We start from the raw sequence: 20,519 nt of genomic DNA on the forward strand, positions 1-20,519 counted from the left end.
ATGAAGACTGTGAGCCTCACGTGGGACAACCTCATTCCCCTGTATCTACCCCAGCGCTTAGAACAGTGCTCTGCACGTAGTAAGTGCTTAACAAATACCAACATTATCATCATTATTATCCTGCATTTTTGTACGAATTGCCGGCCCCATCCCGTTCTCCTGCTACTTCCTCTCTTCCTCATACCTACAATTTGAGTTCCCCAGTATCGGCCCTAAGACCCCTCCACCTCACTGCCCAGCCTCCGGAACAGTTAATGTTGGTGTTTGTTAAGCGCTTACTATGTGCCCAGCACTGTTCTAAGCGCTGGGGGAGATACAGGGTAATCAGGTTGTCCCATGTGAGGCTCACACTTAATCCCCATTTTACAGATGAGGGAACTGAGGCACAGAGAAGTTAAGTGACTTGCCCACAGTCACACAGCTGACAAGTGGCAGAGCCGGGAGTCGAACTCATGACCTCTGACCCCGAAGCCCAGGCTCTCTTCCACTGAGCCACGCTGCTTCCCAACAGTTGTGACCAGACCCCTCTTACCTCCAGATCACTTGGGTGGCGAGGGGAGACGGGGTGTGAGTAAGATGGCCTTGGTCGTCTCCCCAGTGGGGTTGAGAGGTCGGCCACAGCTAGCGGGAAGTGTAGCTTGTCTGCTGTGTGACCTTGGGCAAGTCACTTCACTTCTCCGTGCCTCAATTACCTTATCTGTAAAATGGGGATTAAAAGTGTGAGCCCTATGTGGGACAACCTGATTACCCTGTACCTACCCCAGCGCTTAGAATACTGCTTGGCATATAATAAGCGCTTAACAAATACCACGATTATTATTCCCCTCCGTGAAACCGCACAGTAGTGGAATTGCTCGGCTAGACTGTAAGCTCCTCGAGGGCAGGGATCATACAACAAGTGCTTAGAACAGTGCTCTGCACAGAGGAAGCGCTCAGTAAATGCCATTGATTGATTGGGCTGGAGACTTACCGATTATCAATAATAATAATAACAGTGTTTGTTAATAGCATTTAATATGGAAAGCTGTGTGGCTTAGCGGAAAGAGCATGGGTTTGGGAGTCAGAAGATGTGGGTTCTAATTCTACTCCGCTACTTGGCTGTTGTGTGACCTTGGGCAAGCCACTTGACTTCTCTGTGCCTCATTTACCTCATCTGTAAAATGGGGATTAAGACTGTGAGCCCCAGGTGGGACAATCTGATGACCTTGTATCTACCCCAGTGCTTAGAACAGTGCTTGGCACATAGTAAGCGCTTAACAAATTCCATTCTTTCTTTCTTGTTAAGCACTTTCTATTCGTCAAGCACTGTATTAAGCGCTGGGGTGGGTACAAGCAACAAAGCACATTCTCTGTCTCGCATGGGGTTCACAGTCTTAATCCCCATTTTACAAATGAGGTAACTGAGGCACAGAGAAGTGAAGGGGCTTACCTAAGGCCACACAGCAGACAAGTGGAGGATCCCAGGTTAGAACTCAGGACCTTCTGACTCCCAGGCCTGTGCTCTATCCACTAGGTCATGCTGCTTCCCTTGTATATGGGCAACTCCCCTTCCAGCCTCTCCTCCAGTCTGGTGTCTACTTTTTCTGAAACAGTTGGATGCCGGCTTTTCATTTTGAGCTCGGGGGTCGTGAGGGAAGTGGGTCAAGGGGACCAGGGGCAGTGGAGAAGCAGCAGGGCCCTAGAAGAAACACAAGCCTGGAAGTCAGAAGCTTCTGGGTTCTAGTCCCAGCTTTGGCACTTGTCTGCTGTGTGACCCTGGGCAAGTCACTTCACTTGAACAGTGCTTTGCACAAAGTAAGCGCTTAACAAATGCAATTAATTTAGTTCATTTTTTTCTCTGGGCCTCAGTTACCTCATCTGTCAAATTATGATAGAGACTGTGAGCCCCTTGTGGGACATGGACTGCGTTCAAAGTGATTGTATCTACCCCAGCACTTAGTACAGTGCCTGGCACATAGTAAGCACTTAACAAATACCACAGTAATTATTATCATTATTATTACTATTATTACAGACTGTCCAAAGTGGCCCAAACCAGTTCAGCGTCAGCATCAGAAGTTTCTGGGTTATAGTCCCAGCTCTGCCACTTGTCTACTGTGTGCCCTTGGACAAGTCATTTAACTTTGCTGGGCGTCAGTCACCTCATTTGTAAAATGAGGATTCAGACTGTGCGCCCATGTGCGACATGAACTGTGTCCAAACTGCATGTATCTACCCCAGCGCTTAGAACAGTGCCTGGCACATAGTAAGCATTTAACATATACCACAATAATTATAATTATTGTTATTATTATTATTATTACATTTAGGACTACCCGAGTCCCAAATCTTCAGTAGGACCACCATCTTCACAAGTCTACCTCTGGCCAGCTTCCACTCAGCAACTAAATGTGATGTTTGTTCATTCATTAATTCAATCGTATTTATTGAGTGCTTACTGTGTGCAGAGCTCTGTTCGCCACTTACTATGTGCCAAGCACTACACAAAGTGCTAGGATACATGATCAGATCAGACACAATCCCATCCCACACTGGACTATCATTATTATTATTTAGCGTTCGACAAGTATCGATTAAAAAAAAGTCACAACTTCTCTGGGTCTCAATTTCCTCCTCTATAAAATAGAGAATAAGTATTTAATCCCTATTTTATAGTTGAGGAAACTGAGGTCCAAAGAAATTGTGACTTTTAAAAAAATGATATTTGCTTAGCACACACTGTGTGTCAAGCACTGTTCTAAGCCCTGGGTTAGATGCACGTTCTTCAGGCAAAATATAATCCTTGTCCCACGTGGGGCTCACAGTCTACATAGGAGGGAGAACAGGTATTGAATCCCCACTTTGCCATTGAGGAAACTGAGGCACAGAGTAGTACACTCATTCAATATTGAATTCAATAGTATTGAATAAATATTGAATTTGAATATTGAATTGAATTGAATAATATTGAATGAATTCAATAGTATTTATTGAGCGCTTACTATGTGCAGAGCACTGTACTATGTGCTTGGAATGTACAAATCAGTAACAGAGACAGACCATGACCTTTGATGGGCTTACAGTCTAATCGGGGGAGACAGACAGACAAGAACAATGGCAGTAAATAGAATCAAGGGGATGAACATCTAATTGAAACAATAGCAAATAAATAGAATCAAGGTGATGTACATCTCATTAACAAAATAAATAGGGTAATGAAGATATATACAGTTGAGCGGACGAGCACAGTGGTGAGGGGAGGGGAAGGGAGAGGGGGAGGAGCAGAGGGAAAGGGGGGAAAAGGGCTTAGCTGAGGAGAGGTGAAGGGGGGGCGGTAGAGGGAGTAGAGGGAGAAGGGGAGCTCAGTCTGGGAAGGCCTCTTGGAGGAGGTGAGTTTTAAGTAGGGTTTTGAAGAGGGGAAGAGAATGAGTTTGGCGGAGGTGAGGAGGGAGGGCGTTCCAGGACCGCGGGAGGACGTGGCCCGGGGGTGGACGGCGGGATAGGTGAGAACGGGGGACGGTGAGGAGGTGGGCGGCAGAGGAGCGGAGCGTGCGGGCTGGGCAGTGGAAAGAGAGAAGGGAGGAGAGGTAGGAGGGGGCAAAGTGATGGAGAGCCTCGAAGCCCAGAGTGAGAAGTTTTTATTTTGTGTGGAGGTCGATAGGCAACCACTGGAGGTTTTTAAGAAGGGGAGTGACAGGCCCAGAGCATTTCTGCAGGAAGATGAGCCGGCAGCGGAGTGAAGAATAGACTGGAGTGGGGCGAGAGAGGAGGAAGGGAGATCAGAGAGAAGGCTGACACAGTAATCTAGCCAGGATATTACGAGAGTCTGTAAAAAGGGTGGATCCTGGCGATATTATATAGGTGAGACTGGCAGATCTCGGTGACGGATCGGATGTGTGGGGTGAACGAGAGAGCCGAGTCAAAGATGACACCGAGGTCGCGGGCCTGAGAGACGGGAAGGATGGTCGTACCATCCACGGTGATAGGGAAGTCAGGGAGAGGACCGGGTTTGGGAGGGAAGACGAGGAACTCGGTTTTGGTCATGTTGAGTTTCAGGTGGCGGGCAGACATCCAGGTGGAGACGTCTTGGAGGCGGGAGGAGATACGAGCCTGAAAGGAGGGGGAGAGGACAGGGGCAGAGATGTAGATCTGTCTGTCATCTGCATAGAGGTGATAGTTGAAGCCGTGAGAGCGGATGAGTTCACCGAGGGAGTGAGTGTAGATGGAGAACAGAAGAGGGCCAAGAACTGACCCTTGAGGAACCCTACAGTTATAGGATGGGAGGGGGAGGAGGAGCCTGCAAAGAAGAGCGAGAACGACCGGCCAGAGAGATAAGAGGAGAACCGGGAGAAGACGGAGTCCGTAAAGCCTAGGTGAGATAAGGTGTGGAGGAGAAGGGGATGGTCGACAGTGTCAAAGGCAGCTGAGAGGTCAAGGAGGATCAGGATAGAGTAGGAGCCATTGGATTTGGCAAAAAGGAGGTCACGGGTGACCTTAGAGAGAGCAGTCTCGGTAGAGCGGAGGGGACGGAAGCCAGATCGGAGGGGGTCCAGGAGAGAATGGGAGTTAAGGAATTCTAAGCAGCGAGTGTAGACGACTCGTTCTAGGAGCTTGGAGAGGAAGGGTAGTAGGGAGATAAAGCAATAACTGGAAGGGGAAGTGGGGTCAAGAGAGGGGTTTTTTTTAGGATCGGGGAGATGTGGGCATGTTTGAAGACAGAGGGGAAGAAGCCATTGGAGAGTGAGTGGTTAAAGATAGAAGTCAAGGAAGGGAGGAGGGCAGGGGCGATAGTTTTTATAAGGTGAGTGGGAATGGGGTCCTAGGCACAGGTGGAGGGGGTGGCACTTGCAAGGAGGGAAGAGATCTTCTCTGAGGATACTGCAGGGAAGGATGGGAAAGTAGGGGAGAGGGTTCGGGGGGGGAGGCAGAAGGGGGAGAGGTGACGTTGGGGAGCTCAGACCTGATTGTGTTAATTTTTGTGATGAAGTAGGTGGCCAGATCATTGGGGGTGAGGGATGGGGGATGGGGGAGGAACAGGGTGCCTAAGGAGAGAGTTAAAGGTCCGGAACAATCGGCAGGGGTGACGGGCGTGGGTGTCGATGAGGGAGGAGAAGAAGTTTTGCCTGGCGGAGGAGATGGCAGAGTTAAGGCAGGAAAGGATAAATTTAAAAAGGATAAGGTCGACTTGGTGCTTGGACCTTCGCCAGCAGCGCTTGGCAGCTCTAGCATAGGAGCGTAGGAGGTGGACAGAGGCGGTGACCCAGGGCTGTGGGTTAGTGGAGCGAGAGCGGGGGAGGGAAAGGGGGGCGTGATTTTCCCTAAGTCACACTGCAGACAGGTGGCAGAGCCGAAATTAGAACCCAGTTCCCTCTGACTCCCAGCCCCATGCTCCAGCCATCCAGCCATGCTGCTTTCTTGACTTCCCTGACTTGTTCCAAGTCACATAGAAGGCAAATGGCAGAGCCGGGATTAGAACCCAGGTCCTCCAACTCCCCATCCAGTGCTCTCTCCACTAGGCCCCGTTGCTTCTCTAAGACCTCTAGCTCAGACTGTCTGTCCTGGCACCACTGTTAGAGAAGAGGCACCTTGGTCAAATATCTACAAGGAGAAGTCTTGGCTGTCTTTCCTAAAATCAAACATTCCAAAGGCATAAAAATGATGTGGAATCTGGCCGGAATCTCGAAGGAAACTCTTCCTGAGTGCCTTAAATAACTCTAAAACTCGGATTACACATAGCTGTGCCCAATAAATACTTTAATCAGAGATATAATTGAAAAGAATGACACAAATTCCAATAGAGATGCAAAACCACAAACTAAGCAGTACACCGGAAAACCTCTAAATTAGATGGATCATCGAAATCCACTTCCCGGCCTACCTTCCCTTCAGCTTAATTTGGGGCCTTAATTCGGGAGCCAGTTCTCCAGAGGCAGATGAAGAAACCTCCTCACTTCTCAGCATCCCGACACCAAAGAGGCCCGGTTCCAAAAGAATTCAAGGACTTGGCTTCACCCACGGCCACCCCTTAATGTGGGACATGGGGGTTATTGGTCAGCTCTTTGGTATTCTGGGAATTGAGCTTTCTCATTTCCTTCTCTCAATTCCCTGGCCAACCTTCAACCAGACTCTTTGAATATTTGGAATGTCCAGCGCTCTTGCCTAAGACACCTGTGCCAAGGGCGAAGCTACCGGCTTCCGAGAGGGTGATGATCCCCTTACCTTCTCTTGCTCTTGGAGAAGCAGCGTGGCTCAGTGGAAAGAGCATGGGCTTTGGAGTCAGGGCTCATGAGGTCGAATCCCAGCTCTGCCACTTGGCTGTGTGACTGTGGGCAAGTCACTTAACTTCTCTGTGCCTCACTTCCCTCATCTGGAAAATGGGGATTAAGACTGTGAGCCCCACGTGGGACAACCTGATTCCCCTATGTCTACCCCAGCGCTTAGAACAGTGCTCGGCACATAGTAAGCGCTTAACAAATACCAACATTCTTCCCTGGCACTGGTGCCTCTGCCTTCCCTTCCGTGCCATTTTGTTTCCTCATTGTCCTTGTGTTCCCTCTGCTGAGCCTGTCCATTCAATAGTATTTATTGAGCGCTTATTATGTGCAGAGCACTGTACTAAGCGCTTGGAATGTACAGTTCGGCAACAGAGACAGTCCCTGCCCATTGACGGATTTACAGTCTAATCTCCCTCCGAATGGATAAACTTTGATGCCTGCCCAATCTCAGGAAGGCACTTTGGGGGAATCATAACTTAGAGTAGCAGCATGGCCTGATGGGAAGAGTGGGGAAACTTGGGCAAGTCAGAGGAGATGATGATAATAATAATGATAACTATGTCATTTGTTAAGCACCTACTATGTGCCAAACACGGTACTGAGTGCTGGGGTGGATATGGAGAAGCAGCATGGCTCAGTGGAAAGAGCACGGGCTTTGGAGTCAGAGGTCACGGGTTTGAATCCCGGCTCTGCCACTTGTCAGCTGTGTGACTGTGAGTGAGTCACTTAACTTCTCTGTGCCTCAGTTACCTCATCTGTAAAATGGGGATTAAGACTGTGAACCCCACTTGGGACAGCCTGATTCCCCTGTGTCTACCCCTGTGCTTAGAACAGTGCTGTGCACATAGTAAGCGCTTAACAAATACCAACATTATTATTATTATTACAAGCAAATGGAAAGTCTCAATCCCCATTTTACAGATGAGGTAACTGAGGCCCTGAGAAGTGAAGTGACTTGCCCAAGGTCACACAGCAGACAGGTGGCGGAAGTGCGACTCGTTGTTGGGTAGGGATTGTCTCTATCTGTTGCCAAATTGTATTTCCCAAGTGCTTAGTATAATGCTCTGCACACTGTAAGAACTCAATAAATACAATTGTATGAATGAATGAATTGGAACCCCTGACCTCCCAGGCCCGTCCTCTATCCACTATGCCATTCTCTGGGTTCTAATCCCAGTTCTTTCACTTGCCTGCTGTATGACCTTGGGCAAGTCACTCAAATTCTCTGTGCCTCATTTTCCTCATCTGTAAAGTGGGGATTCATTACCTTCATTCAGAAGCAGCGTGGCTCAGTGAAAAGAGCCCGGGCTTGGGAGTCAGAGGGCATAGGTTCAAATCCAGGCTCCGCCACTTGTCAGCTGTGTGACTGTGGGCAAGTCACTTCACTTCTCTGTGCCTCAGTTACCTCATCTGTAAAATGGGGATTAAGACCGTGAGCCTCAGGTGGGACAACCTGATGACCCTGTATCTCCCCCAGCGCTTAGAACAGTGCTCTGCACGTAGTAAGCGCTTAACAAATACCAACATTATTATTATTATTATTATTATATTACCTGCCCTCCCTCCTTAGACTGTGAGCCCTGAGTGGGATGGGGACTGGGCCTGTACTGATTAACGTGAACCTACTCCAGTGCTCCGTAAAGTGCCTGGCGCATAGTAAGCACTTAAATGCTATAATATTGATCGTTATTATTTACGATGATGGTGATTTATAGGTTGATGTCTCAAGAATGGAAATCTTAGGTTTCTTGGGAAAGGCAGGAGGGGAAGAAGATGACTCAGACATTGAGCTTCTGCACCATTAAGGACACAGCCTTCACCACTCTTCCACGCCTGAGCTGCAGTGTCCCCTCCCTTCCCCCAAACCCCCATCTCAGGCTCTCTGGTCCCCCCAAGGCCCTCCAACACCCGAAAAAGAGTCAGGGGTGGCTGACAGAGGACAGCAGCAAGGGATCTGAGGTGATGCCAGTGGGAGCAACATGGAGGCCATCCAAGCTAAGTGGAAGCCCGCAGATCAAGTGCTTAGTACAGCCCTCTTCTCTCACTCGAGCCTCGCTATTTACCACAGAGTGTGCAGGCTCGTCTCTGAGGCCCAGTCGGTTAACGGAGCTGCCTGCTGACCGAAAGCTTGGTGATTTGAGCCCTCCCAAGGATGGTGACATTGTATATAGAGAAGCAGTGTGGTCTAGTGGCTAGATCCCGGGCCTGGAGTCAGAAGGACCTGAGTTCTAATCCCGTCTCCGCTACTTGTCTGCTCTGTGACCTTGGGCGAGTCGCTTCATTATGGGGCTCAGTTACCTCATCTGGAAAATGGAGATTACGTCTGTGAGCCCCAGGTAGGACAGGGATGGTGTCCAACCCAACTACCTTTTATCTACCCCATTGCTTAGTATGGTGCTTAACAAATACCATCATTATTATTATTATTATTGCCCTCAAGGAGTTTATAATCTAGTTTTTTTGGATGCTCACAATAATTATGGTATCTGTCAAGCAAAGTGTGCCAGGCAGTGTACTAAGCGTTGGGGTGGATACAAGCATATCAGGTTGGACACAGGTTGGATGTAGATACTAAGGATCGATTGACAAACGAGTGGCATCACCTGGCATCTAGCCAGAAGTAAGAAGGCCTGGTGCATCACTGATATCACGTATGTGCCCACAGCCCTTGGATCAATATCCTCACACTCTACAATTTCCCGCAGACGGAATTAATTTAATGTCTCCCCCTGCGGACTGTAAGCTCCCTGTGGCCGGGGTTCATGTCTGCCAACTCTGTTGTATTTTATTCTCCCAAATTCTCAGTACAGTACCCTGCACACAGTAAACACTCAGTAAATACCATTGATTGAGTGATTGACAGCATTTATGTGCCCATCAGCACTTAGGTCAACGTCATTATAGTCTTCTGTTTCTCTCATCGGTAACGATTCTAATGCCTATCTCCTCCATAGACTGTAAGCTCCTTATAGGCAGCGATCGTGTCTACTAACTCTGTTGGATCCTACTCTTCTGAGCTCTCAGTACAGTACCCGGCACACAGTAAGTGCCCAATAAATACTATTGATTGATTGGCAGCATTTATTTGCCCACTAGGACCTATGTCGACATTGTTATACTCCACTGTTTCCCCCATGCGTAATTATTTTAATGTCCATCTCTCCCTGTAGACCGTAAGCTCCTTGTGGGCAGGGATCGTGCTTTCCGACTCTATTGTACTGTCCTCTCCCAAGCGCTCGGTACACAGTAAACGCTCAATAAATGCCATTAACTGGCAGGCTCTAGGCTGGCGGTTGTCGGAGCCCACACTGGAGCAACTCTGTGAAGTTAGAGGGAAGGAAGCATCATTACTCTCGTTCGACCCGTGGCCAAAGGAGGCGTGCGGCAAGTGACCTCTGGGATTCCTGCCTCAGCAGGGTCGAGGCTGTGGATGGGAGAGCCGATAGGCTCAGCACGTAGAGATGGCAGGGAACTTGAGATTTGCCGTTCCACAAAACCAAGGCTCATAGCCATTGTTCAGGGTTGGGCAACTTCCACCGAGGACGATTCGAGGTTGCTGATGACCCTTCCTTTTCCCCCAACAGAAGAACCAGGTCAAAAGACAATGACGGCCAGCGGAAATGACAAGGCGGGAAGCAAAGATGATGGCGCGGTGAAGTCCGTCAACGAGGTGAAGAAGAAATCGGTTAGTGCTCGACTGTCGAACTGACTAATCCTCCATTTGTCAGTGGGTGATAAGAGCAAGGGAGACCTCTCAAATCTGGGAGCTGGCAGGAGTCCAGGGATGAGGGAGAAGAAAACCTGGGTTCTAGTTTGGCTCTGATGTTGTTTTTGCTATCATTATTATTATTATAAATGTTAAGCACTTACTAAGAGTCAAGTACTGTTCTAAGAGCTGAGGTAGATGCAAGATAATCAGTTCGGACATGGTCCCTGTCCCACACGGTGCTCATAATCTAGGAGGGAGAACAGGCATTGAATTTCCATTTTGCAGATGAGGAGACAGAGGACCAGAGATGATAATAATAATAATGATACTAGTAATAATGATGGCATTCGTTAAGTGCTTACTATGTGCCAAGCACTGTTCTAAGGGCCGGGGTAATAATAATAATAATGATGTTGGTATTTGTTAAGCGCTTACTACGTGCCGTGCACTGTTCTAAACGCTGGGGTAGATACAGGGTAATCAGGTTGTCCCACGTGAGGCTCACGGTTAATCCCCATTTTACAGATGAGGTAACCGAGGCACAGAGAAGTGAAGTGACTTGCCCACAGTCACACAGCTGACAAGTGGCAGAGCCGGGGATTTGAATCCATGACCCCTGACTCCGAAGCCCAGGCTCTTTCCACTGAGCCACGCTCAGGTTGTCCCACGTGGGGCTCACCCTTTTAATCTCCATTTTCCAGATGAGATATTGAGGCTCAGAGAAGTTAAGTGACTTGCCCAAGGTGATTTGCACATCATACAGCAGGCAAGATGGGGAGCCAGGATAAGAACCCAGGTCCTCTGATTCTCTCTTTTTCTCAGACCGTGAGCCTTGCGTAGGACAGGGACTCTGTCAAATCTGATTCTCTTGTGTCTTCCCCAGGGCTTAGCATATAGTGAGTGCTTAGTAAATACTATAGGGAAAAAGAAAAGAATGGATAATAATGTTGGTATTTGTTAAGCGCTTACTATGTGCAGAGCACTGTTCTAAGCGCTGGGGTAGATACAGGGTAATCAGGTTGTCCCACGTGAGGCTCATAGTAAATCCCCATTTTACAGGTGAGGGAACAGAGGCCCAGAGAAGTGAAGTGACGTGCCCACAGTCACACAGCTGACAAGTGGTGGAGCCGGGATTCGAACCCATGACCTCTGACTCCTAAGCCCGGGCTCTTTCCACTGAGCCACGCTGCTTCTCCAAGGAAGCACTGTGTGCCTCACTGTGTGGCCTGCCAGAAAAAGGAAAAGCCTTTTCTAACCCCAATTCTGCCACTTACCAGCTCTGCGACCTTGGGCAAGTCACTTAACTGTCACCGTGCCTCAGTTACCTCTTCTGCAAAATGGGGATTCAGTAACTGTTCTCCCTCCTACTTAGGCTGTAAGTCTCATGTGAGACGGGGCTGCGTCCGAACTGATTATCTTGAATCTACCCGAGTGTTTAGTATTCAGTGCTTGGAACACAGTATAAGCACTTAACAAATACCATAATGGTAATAATTATTATTAGGCACGGTCAACCGGGAGATGGGCAAACCCATTATTAAATTAGCACATTCCAAAGATAAGACACGGCTTAGGTTTGTGACTAGTAGTTTCAGTGTCAACCTCCAAACCACTGAATGAAAAACACTTTACCGATCAGGGCCTGCAGTCAGTGGTATTTATAGAGAAGCAGCGTGGCTCAGTGGAAAGAGCCCGGGCTTGGGAGTCAGAGGTCATGGGTTCGAATGCCGCTCTGCCACTTGTCAGCTGTGTGACTGTGGGCAAGTCACTTCACTTCTCTGGGCCTCAGTTACCTCATCTGTAAAATGGGGAGGAAGACTGTGAGCCTCACGTGGGACGACCTAATGACCCTGTATCTCCCCCAGCGCTTAGAGCAGTGCTCGGCACATAGTAAGCGCTTAACAAATACCGTTATCGTCATCATCATTGAGTGCTGCCTGTGAGAAGAACACTGTACTATGCCCTTGTACTTCCTTCTCTTAACACCAGATGAGAGGATTTCAAAACCAGTCTGCAGAGCCCAAACAAAGCTAAGGAAGAGAAGCAGCATGGTCTAGTGGAAAGAGCACAGGCCTGGGAGTCAGAGGCCCTGGGTTCTAATCCTGACTCTACCACTTACCTGCAGTGTGGCCTTGGGCAAGTCACTTCACTTCTCTGTGCCTCAGTTTTCTCATCTGCAGAATGGAGATCCGATGCCTGTTCTCCCTCTTACTTAGACCGTGAGCTGCATGTGGGACCTGATTCTCTTATATCTACCCCAGCGTTTAAACGCAGTGCTGCTCTAGACTGCAAGCTCTTTGTGGGAAGGAAACGTCTTTCAACTCGGTTGGAATATAGTCTCCCAAGCACTTAGTACAGCGTTCTGGACACAGAAGGAGCTCAAGGAATATGATTGTTTGATTCACTGGCACATAGTAAATGCTTAACAAATAGCATAATTATAATTATTATTCATTCATTCACATTTATTGAGCACTTACTAGGTGCAGAGCATTATATTAAGCACTTGGGAAAGTACGATATAACAATACACATTCCCTGCCCACAACAACGTGGCTTTTGAAAGGCTTGGCGGGGCATCAACAGCAATGCTTTCGGCTACCAGACCTGGCTGAGGGAATCCTTCCTCCTTTGAAGACCACTGGAAAGCTTTAAAAAAATTGTGGTATTAAGCGCTTACTATGTGCAAAGCACTGTTCTGAGCGCTGGGGGGATACAGTAGTGTGTCAGCCAAGGAATGTGTCATGTGTTTCCGTTGTTCTCCCCCAGTGCATTGAACAGTGCACTGTACTCCAGTGGGAGCTCAGTAAATACCATTTCTGCTGCTAGGACCATCCTACAGGTGCCTGCTTAGAAGCAGCATGGCTTAGTGAGAAGCAGCATGGCTTCTTCATCATTCATTCGTTCATCCAACCGTATTTTATTGAGCACTTACTGTGTTCAGAGCATTGTACTGAACGCTTGGGAGAGTACAATACAACAGTAAGCTGACACATTCCCTGCCCACCATAATAATAATAATTGCAGTACTTGTTAAGGGCTTACTATGTGCTGAGCACTGTTCTAAGCACTGGGGTAGATATAAGGTAATCAGGTTGGGTACAGCTTCTATCCCACATGGGGCTCACTCTAATAAAAATAATAATAATAATGTTGGTATTTGTTAAGCGCTTACTAGGTGCCGAGCACTGTTCTAAGCGCTGGGGGAGATACAGGGTAATCAGGTTGTCCCACGTGGGGCTCACACACTTTTAATCCCTATTTTACAGATGAGGAAACTGAGGCACAGAGAAGTTAAGTGACTTGCCCGCAGTCACACAGCTGACAAGTGGCAGAGCCGGGAGTCGAACTCATGACCTCTGAGTCCGAAGCCCAGGCTCTTTCCACTGAGCCACGCTGCTTCTCCATTTTACTCTCTTTATCCCCATTTTACGGATGAGGTAACTGAGGCCCAGAGAAGTGAAGCCCAAGGTCACGCAGCAGATATGGAGAGGAGCGAGGATTAGAACCCATGACCTTCTGACTCCCAGGCCCATGCTCTATCCACTGAACCACACTGCTTCTCCCGGATAGCTCATGGCTAGAGTTTAGTGGATAGAGCACTGGCCTGGGAGTCAGAAGGACCTGGGTTCTAATCCCAGCTCCACCACGTCTGCTGGGTGACCTTGGGCAAGTCGCTTCACTTCTCTGGGCCTCACTTCCCTCATCCACAAAACGGGGATTAATTCTGTGAGCCCTATGTGGGACAGGGACTGTGTCCAACCTGATTGCCCCGTATCTACCGTAGTGCTTAGAACAATGCTTGGCACACAGTAACTGCTTAACAAGTTCCATAATTATTAATTACTAGACCAGCCTTATCTTCAGACCTGTCCCAAAACAGTGGTTCCTATTGGGCTGAGATTCCGAGCTACAACAGTAAACTTTTCTCAGCTCAGGTGAGGAGCATGTCTTCTGTCGCAGTGGGTACCATCATTGTGAAGAGCGTAACAAACAGGGTGACTGTCAGGTTTGATACTGGACTATCTGGTTGAAAGCGGGTCTGTCCCCTCTCCAGTCCAGGTAGAGCAACAGGCAGACTTAATCTCAGTGCTAATAATAATAGTGATGATATTGGCGGTACTTGTTAAGTGCTTACTACGTGCCAGGCACTGTTCTAAGTGCTGAGATCGTTATAAGCTAATCAGGTTGGACACAGTCCATGTCCCTCATGGGGCTCACAATCTTAATCCCCGTTTGACAGGTAAGGTCACTGAGGCCCAGCTAAGTGACTTGTCCAAGTTCACATGGCGAACAAGTGAGTGACATAGCCAAGGTTAGGGAAAAAACAAGATGGTATTGGTTAAGTGCTATGTGCAGAGCACTGTTCCAAGTAGTGGAGGGGGGGGGATACAAGGTGTCGGGTTGTCCCACGTGGGGCTCACAGTCTTAATCCCCATTTTCCAGATGAGGTAACTGAGGCACAGAGAAGTTAAATGAATGGAGGGGGAGGGGGAGGGGTGCAAAGGTTTTGGAGCACAGAAGGATTCGGGGTCTCCCTCACTGCAGACGTGCTCTTGGTTTGGCAGATTTTCAGCAGTGGTTCCACATGAGAACCACAGAAGGAGCGTGGCTCAGTGGAAAGAGCACGGGCTTTGGAGTCAGGGCTCATGAGTTCGAATCCCAGCTCTGCCACTTGTCGGCTGTGTGACTGTGGGCAAGTCACTTAACTTCTCTGTGCCTCAGTTCCCTCATCTGTAAAATGGGGATTAAGACTGTGAGCCCCACGTGGGACAACCTGATTCCCCTATGTCTACCCCAGCGCTTAGAACAGTGCTCGGCACATAGTAAGCGCTTAACAAATACCAACATTATTACATGAAGTCAATTAATGATGGTATTTGTTAAGCACTTATTATGTGCCCTTCACTGTACTAAGCACTGGGGTGGATACAAGCAAATCGAGTTGGATACAGGCCCTGTGCCACGTGGGACTCATAGTCTCCATCCCCATTTTCCAGATGAGGGAACTGAGGCCCAGAGAAGTTCATTGATTCATTCATTCAATAGTATTTATTGAGCGCTTACTATGTGCAGAGCACTGTACTAAGCGCTTGGAATGTATAATTCGGCAACAGATAGAGAGAAACCCTGACCAATGACGGGCTCACAGTCTAAACAGGGGAGTGATTTGCCCAAGGTCACACGGCAGACAAGTGGCGGAGCCGGGACTAGAACCCATGACTCATGCGATTTCTTTAGAGTGTACAACTATGTGACACGCCTTACGTGATTTATGCCTGTTACTTCCCGGTTGGCAAAGGGACATCCAGGCCCAACAGGTGGCATCCCTGGCCACTCTGGTTCCAAGGAACAAAAAGAGTGTTTATCAACTGTAGCTGCTTTCCCACCCGGGAAGACTAGTGAGCACTGTACTAAGCGCTAAGGCCGATACAACAGGTCCTACGTGGGACTCACAGTCTAAGTAGGAAGCTGCATAGGTATTGAGTCCCCATTTTGCAAATGAGGAAACTGAGGCACAGACTTGCCCAAGGTTACAGAGCAGACAAGTAATAATAATACTCGTAATAATGATAATTGTCGTATGTGTTAAGCGCTTACTGTGTGCCAGGCACTGTACTGAGTGCTGGGAGGGAGCACAAGCAAAACAGGTTGGACACAATCCCAGTCCCAAGCGGGGCTCACAGTCTTAATCTCCATTTTACAGATGAGATAACTGAGGCCCAGAGAAGTGAAGTGACCTGCCCAAGGTCACCCAGCAGACAAATGGAGAAGCAGGGATTAATAATGATGGTATATGTTAAGCGCTTACTAGGTGCCAAGCACTGTTCTAAACACTGGAGTAGATTATATGGTAATCAGTTCATCCACGTGGGGCTGACAGTCTTAATCCCCATTTTACAGATGAGGTCACTGAGGCACAGAGAAGTGAAGTGACTTGCCCGAAGTGGCACAGCTGACTAGTGGCAGAGCTGGGATTAGAACCCGTGACCTTCTGACTCCCAAGTCCGAGCTCTTTCCACTCAGCCCCGCGGCTTTCTCTCCAAGATCTGAGCGCCATTTTTCACCCAATGTGAGCATGTCCCGAGCCAGGGGAAGAAACAGATGCTCTCGGCCAATCCATCCAAGGCTGCTCCAGTGGGAAGCGGGACACTTCCCATTTTGGCCCCAGCCTCCCGCCCCGGACAGTGGCCCCAGTCCAGGCCAGAAGGAGACACACCCTAATCATTTACCTCTCTCTGTTGAAAGCCCGGCTCTTCGGGGAAAGTGAAATCTCTCAGGCCCTGACTTCAGTAAGCAGGGCGGTGACCGTCAGCAAAACTGAAAGTTGCCGACTGGACCAAAGGCGAATATCCTCAGTGAACCCCAATCGCCTAACCAGCGTCTGACTTCCTTACAGATTACGGAGAGGGCCTTAGCCCAGATAAGGAACGGGGCCCCTTTAAGGATGAGGTATCCATCGCACAGCCCTGGGAGTGGGAGCTATTAGGGTCCGGGAAAAAGAGCCCATATTGATATCAGACCTGGAGACGAGGATCTCCTCTCGGCGTAAAGCCCTCCTACGCAACGGGACGGCGGGACGGACAGCCCGAAGACGAGGGACAACCATTAGGGCGGCTGTTCTCACGGCCCCGCTGGGACAGGATTGGTCGGCTTGGCTGGAGGAGGTGGAAGAGGAGGAGGAGGGCGTGAGGTATGTGAGGCCCAAAGCTGCTTGTTTGCTCAGCTCACAAGGCAACCGGCTGTGAGGCCAGACGGTTATGAGAAACCGAGCGAGACCTCCCCGCTCCAGCGCTTCGCTCCAAAAATGTAACCCCGTCCTGGGCCAATGCACAATTTGCAGCAAACGCCCGTCCACCGACCTCTCTCTCCCCCTCTCCTGACCCTGTGTCTGGCACCTGCTGAATTCCAAAATCCTTCAGCCGTCCTGCCGGAAGAGCTTCTGATCCCCGTCCCCTCCCGAGAATCAAAGCTTCTTTTATTGCAACTCACCTAAAACCAACTCCCATGGAGAGAGACAGAGACAGGAAGCGGAGCACGGATTGTTCTGAAGTGCCGGCTTCTGGGATTTCTCAAAGGCCGGTTCCCGGCGGGGGTGTTGGGTGTTTATGTCGAGAAGGGCTTATTTCAACCAAAGAAGTCAGATGTGATGAAGGGGATATTAGTGGGGTTACTAAGAGCAGAGACTCCCCGCCCTAAAGAGCGTGAAAGCTTCCCCCGGAGGTATCTCTTCCTCAAATCTGATTCCAGCACAAGAGACCTGATCCAAGTGGTCCCAGAAGCAGAGCCCACCCTGAAGGGGCAAAACTGCCTTAGAGCCTGAATAGATGGAAGCCAAAGTTCCTATCGATGGTCAGATCTGACAGAGTTTTGAACCGAATAGATGGGAGCCGAAGTTCCTATCGATGGTCAGATCTGACAGAGTTTTGAACCTGTTCCACACTCATCTTCAGCCCAACTAAGAGTGAATAAACGCAACGTAATCCTATTACGGTAATGCGATTGTAGGCTATCTCATTTAGAGGGCCTCATAAGCCTCTCTAAAACTCCCTCCGAGGGGAGGAGGGGAAGGGAGGGGGAAATCCCTTCTCTTTGGACTGCTGCACTGTGACCGTGCTTCAAAGGGAAAAGCAGAAATAAGCTGATCGAGAAATAGCGAGTCCACTGGGCCGGTTCTTCTTTCCTGTGGCGTTTTCCCCCTTCAGGTCCAGGATACTATTACAGCTCCAGCGTTTGGCAAACCGCGTGTGGAGTTCGGCCTCAATTGCCACATATCCTGTATACACACAAGTCCCCGGTGCATTTCCTGTTCTGATTTTGCCTCCCTTCCTTTGGACTCTGCCTTTCTCCGTGGCTGGAAGGCCAGCCCGGTCCCTGTCCCGGCTGGGTTATTTCAGTGGAGCTGGAGAAGCTGAGTCAGAGCGGTAGCGCTGAGGGAAAGTTCTCCCTCCGATCGCTGCTCGCTGAAGCCAATGGATCATGGAGAAGCTAGCGCCCTGCCGCTGACCCAGGGCTCCTGGGGGGAAAGGGCCGGGGGCTTGGAGGATCGCGGAGGAGGGCATCCCGAATCCCAACACTGGATCGCTCAGGGGTCGAGCCCAAGGAAGACGAAGGTAAAGCTTCAAAGGGCCTGCCGGGATGCCAGGAGAAGTAGCGTGGCCTAGTGGGCCTGGGAGTCAGGAGGACCTGGGTTCTAATCCCGGCTCCGCCACCTGTCTGCTGTGTGATGTTGGCCGAGTCATTTCCCTTTCTGTACCTCGGTTACCAGAAGCGGCACGGCCCAGTGGAGAGAGCCAGGGCCTGGGAGTCAGAAGGTCATGGATTCTAATTCCGGCTCTGCCGCTTGTCTATTCTTTGACCTTGGGCAGGTGAATTCACTTCTCAGTTCCCGCATCTGCAAAATGGGGATTAAGACCGTGAGCCCCGTGTGGGACAGGGACTGCGTCCAACCCAATCACCTTGTGTCCACCCCAGCGCTTAGAATAGTGCTTGACCCATAGTAGGGGCTTAACAAATACCCTAATTATTATTATTATCATCATCTGGAAAATAGGAATTAAGACTGAGCCCAATGTGGGACCGGGACTGTGTCCAACCTGATCAGCTTCGTGGCTCAGTGGAAAGAGCACGGGCTTTGGAGTCAGGGCTCATGAGTTCGAATCCCAGCTCTGCCACTTGTCGTCTGTGTGACTGTGGGCGAGTCACTTAACTTCTCTGTGCCTCAGTTCCCTCATCTGTAAAATGGGGATTAAGACTGTGAGCCCCACGTGGGACAACCTGATTCCCCTATGTCAACCCCAGCGCTTAGAACAGTGCTCGGCACATAGTAAGCGCTTAACAAATACCAACATTATTATTAGCTTGTAACTACCTCAGCTCTTAGGCCAGTGGATTAGGACTTGAAGGGCAGTGGTTTGGAAGTCTTGGAGAAGCAACTTGGCCTAGTGGAAAGTGGGCTGGGAGTCAGAGAGCCTGGGTTCATTCATTCATTATCTTGCTAATTGAGCGTTTACTGTGTACATAGCACCGTAAAAGTGCTTGGGACAGTACAATGCAACAATAAATGGGCACATTCCCCACCCACAAAGAGCTTACAGTCTAGAGGGGTAGACAGAGAATGTAAGTCAATCAATAAATAAATTACAGCTATGTATACAAGTGCTGTGGGGCTGGGAGGGGGGATGAATAAAGGGAGCAAGTCGGGGGCGACACAGAGGGGAGCGGGAGAAGAGGAAAGGAGGGCTAAGTCAGGGAAGGCCTCTTGGAGGAGATGGGCCTCCAGTAAGGCTTTAAAGGCAGGGAGAGTCTTTGTCTCTCAGATATGAGGAGGGAGGATGTTCCAGCCCAGAGGCAGGATGTGGACTGGGAGTCAGTGGAATTTGGCGTCAAGAAATTGAGGTTCGGTGAGAAGGTTAGCATTAGAAGGTTAGAAGGTTAGAAGGTTAGCATTATTGTTTTTACGAGATGTTCTTCCCCTCGACTCTATTTATTGCCATCGTTCTCGTCTGTCCCTCTCCCCCGATCAGACCGTAAGCCCGTCAAACGGCAGGGACTGTCTCTATCTGTTGCCGACTTGTTCATTCCAAGCGCTTAGTACAGTGCTCTGCACATAGTAAGCGCTCAATAAATACTATTGAATGAATTAGAAGAGCTAAGGGTGCAAACTGGATTGTAGTAGGAGAGTAGCAAAGTGATGTAGGAGAGGGCAAGAGGATTGACTGCTTTAAAGCCAGTGTTGAGGAGTTTTTGTCTGATGCGGAGGTGGCCCGGCAACCGGTGGAGTATCTTGAAGAGTGGGGAAATATCGTCTGAATGTTTTTGTAGGAAAATGATCCTGACAGCAGAGTAGAGTATGGACAGGAGTGGGGAGAGACAGGAGGCAGGGAGGTCGACGAGAAGGCTGCTACAGGAATCTAGGTGGGATAGAATAAGTGCTTGGATTAACAAGGTTCTAACCACTGATCCAGTCAATCGATCAATGGTATTTAATTGTGGACAGAGCACTGTACTAACTGCTTGAGAGAGTACGGAACAACAGACTTGGTAGAAGCCAGTCCACTGCATCAGTGATTGGATCTAATTCCCACCTGTGATCTTCTCCCAGTGCTAAATACAGTGCTCTGCATCCATTAGGAGCTCAATAAATATTCCTGTTATTATTGCATGGTACGGGATGATGCTTCAGTTCCAGTGTTTGTTGAATGAGTCATCCAGAACTGCTTTACCATCAAACAACATGTGAAAGTGAATTTGATTTCATTTCCGTGATATTCAGTGAGCCCTTACCGTTTGCAGAGCCCTGTACTAAGCACTTGGGAGCGTACAAATTTAAATAACACATTGAGGAAACGTGAGGAAACACAGCGTGGCCTAGTAAGCGGAATGAGCACGGACCTGCAAGTCAGAGTCTGGATTCTTGCTGTTATTATTAGTAGTAGTAGTATTAGTAATTTTATTAATAATAATCCCAGCTCTGCTCCTTGCTTGCTGTGTGACCTTGGGCACGTCACTTAATTTTGCAGTACCTCAGTTTCCTCATTTGTAAAATGAGGATT

The 20,519-nt window shown here is 49.0% G+C and overlaps 1 protein-coding gene across 3 annotated transcripts in view; it reads left to right on the forward strand.

Annotated features, from left to right (window-relative positions):
• Nucleotides 1-20,519, forward strand: part of SLC2A9 (solute carrier family 2 member 9) — a 304,495-nt gene that overhangs the window by 76,299 nt on the left and 207,677 nt on the right. For 2 of the 3 annotated variants that reach the window (XM_039911938.1, XM_039911939.1), the window contains one exon: nucleotides 9,839-9,939. In XM_039911938.1, coding sequence (XP_039767872.1) covers nucleotides 9,859-9,939 — 81 coding nt within the window. In that variant the 5' untranslated portion in view covers nucleotides 9,839-9,858. Of the gene's footprint in view, nucleotides 1-9,838; nucleotides 9,940-17,803; nucleotides 18,078-20,519 lie in introns of those variants that run through there. The other variant, XM_029063982.2, reaches the window with a different exon arrangement.

The sequence above is a fragment of the Ornithorhynchus anatinus genome, chromosome 4 (assembly GCF_004115215.2).
Source record: "Ornithorhynchus anatinus isolate Pmale09 chromosome 4, mOrnAna1.pri.v4, whole genome shotgun sequence".
Taxonomy (NCBI): domain Eukaryota; kingdom Metazoa; phylum Chordata; class Mammalia; order Monotremata; family Ornithorhynchidae; genus Ornithorhynchus; species Ornithorhynchus anatinus.